Below are 2,084 nucleotides of genomic sequence, written 5' to 3'. Positions count from 1 at the left end.
GTTCAATTCCAAAACTCACCTCCACAATGTTAAACTCAAAAATGTAAAAACTTGTACCTAAATATTGCATACCTATGTAATCAGAGGCAAATAAATTGTGGAAACGGTTCAGAATAAACTGATTCTGCTCTGCCCCTCCACCATGCAAATAAAAAAAAACCCAGCAGCCATGACAAAAGAACCCGATTTCTCTTCCATGAGATCGTCAGCGAGTGCAGTTTGCTCTTCCAAAGTTGCTGAGCGTAGGAGCTTCAAGCCTCTTTGTACGTGATGCGGTAGCTGAGAAAGCCAGCGGACTCGTAAGGCGTCTGCAGACGCGCGACCATCAGCAAGAGTTGTCATTTGCCGAAGGAGCTGCGAGGACTTCTTGTCCCCAAGGTCAAGCTCCAGTAAAGCGCGCTGCAATTGTCTGTCCGGTGATTCCGTAAATCGCTTTATGATAATCTCCTTCAGGTGCTCGTATCTGTTGACTTCCGAGGGTTGCGCCAGAACATCAGATACTTCAGTCATTATATCAGCATCCAAAGCACTGATTAAATGGTAGTAGCGCGTGTTATCTGAAGAAATGCGGCTGCATTGAAATTGAGTTTCGATCTGCACAAACCATAACCGCGCATTTTGCTTCCAAAATGGCGGTAGCTTGATGGCGCCAACCGACTCGACGACAGGGTGCACTACTTTATCTTTTATTTATTAATAACTTGTTAGCTATAATACATTTCCTTGTGTTGCATTACGGTTTCATTAATAAGAATATTTCTTGACATTCGAATTTACAATCTAGATCTTATAATGGTACCGCGATAAGCTCAAATGGCGCTAATTGTTAACTAATGACTTTTTGTTTTGCCACCCCAAGTTCTTGTGACTTCCACTCTATATGGGTGGTCCCTGGACAGAAAAACACTATTGTGTTGATGATTTTGTGGATTTAGTTGAATTTTAAAATAAAAGGTCGTACTCAATGGTATGTAACAGCAATTTAATGAGCATTAGTTTAGCGTTAATTGATTTATATCGTATAGGAAATAAAAGAAATATAAGAAATCATGAAGAAACATCGTCTTCTATACAATTTTCCAGACTGTAAAATTGAAAAATTGTATTTGCAGCCTGTTTTTTATTAAACTTTAAATAATTACGTACATAAGAAATTTAAATGAAAAAATATTTTTAAGAGAACAATGTTTTTACTGTCATGGAGCGGCACAGCATTGGTATCTGAATTTATAAGGCATACACGTCTGGTATAACGAAGTGTTACAGTACGGAATACTAAAGAGGTTGTAGTATCATTAAAGATTTTACAAAAACAATTTTTTTAATAGTTACCATCTGTACAGATCGCGCTCCTCTAGCTTGACACGAAGCAAATCAGAAGGACATACGAATCGACCGAAACGTAGATGTTCTTTCATATACCCCAAACTCTTGCATCTGTAACGACCATGTCCTCGCTTAAATACGCCCTTAGCAGCCTTCGATTTATCAGTGTTTTTGCTACTGTGACCTTGTGATGTTTTATCCGAGTTCGGTGTATTTCTCCTTTTCCTTTCTTTTCTGAACGGGGTTTCAGAATCTTCATTTTTTGTAGCTTCGTTGACATTTTTGCCAACAAGAGTCATTTTATTAAAGGCAGGGTCCCATTTCAATTGCTCGTCGGACCGACCGTTTACATCAGAATCACCTTTTACACCATGATGCATTTTAATTGGATCGCGTTTTATTTGGAAATTAGCTTGATTCTTTTCTGGACTTAGTTGTTTTGTTGCTCTCTCATCGTAGTTACTATCCCTCCATCGATTTTTACTTTTTTTTGTAACCGACTGTGCCAATTACAACTTCGCGGTTTGTTGGTTTATAAAAAAAATATTTTTATTAATCATAGGCTCTCATTTATGTTAACGTTAATTAGGCGCTCTCTTGAGTGGATTGCGCATGGATACAGATCAGCCGAGTTTGAGCTACGTGGATAGTTTTGACCCTTTAAGCTGTGTAAGCAGTTTTCACCCTTCTAGTGGGAATAACGAATAAGACTGCGGATGTTTATGTTAAATTGTTTACATCGGCCGAATTTGTTATTG

At 38.3% G+C, this 2,084-nt stretch overlaps 1 protein-coding gene across 1 annotated transcript; it reads right to left on the bottom strand.

Annotated features, from left to right (window-relative positions):
* Positions 1–1,196: 1,196 nt before the first annotated feature.
* On the bottom strand, positions 1,197–1,818 carry LOC26526935. Its single transcript, XM_026983594.1, has 2 exons — positions 1,333–1,818; positions 1,197–1,275 (listed from the first exon to the last, which is right to left on the bottom strand). Exons 1-2 carry the CDS (start codon positions 1,704–1,706, stop codon positions 1,197–1,199), a joined length of 453 nt encoding a protein of 150 aa, XP_026839395.1. The 5' UTR covers positions 1,707–1,818.
* Positions 1,819–2,084: the final 266 nt, after the last annotated feature.

This window comes from Drosophila erecta, unplaced genomic scaffold (assembly GCF_003286155.1).
Source record: "Drosophila erecta strain 14021-0224.00,06,07 unplaced genomic scaffold, DereRS2 tig00000543-arrow-arrow-pilon, whole genome shotgun sequence".
NCBI classification, from domain to species: domain Eukaryota; kingdom Metazoa; phylum Arthropoda; class Insecta; order Diptera; family Drosophilidae; genus Drosophila; species Drosophila erecta.
The sequence above is the reverse complement of the archived record's forward strand: the minus strand, read 5'-3'. Positions and strand labels throughout refer to the sequence as shown.

Coding starts and splice junctions, on each gene's coding strand:
- LOC26526935 (XM_026983594.1), bottom strand. CDS start 1,706: ATGCATCATGGTGTAAAAGGTGATTCTGATGTAAACGGTCGGTCCGAC. Junction 1,276..1,332: donor GAGCGCGATCTGTACAGATG/GTAACTATTAAA, acceptor CAACCTCTTTAG/TATTCCGTACTGTAACACTT.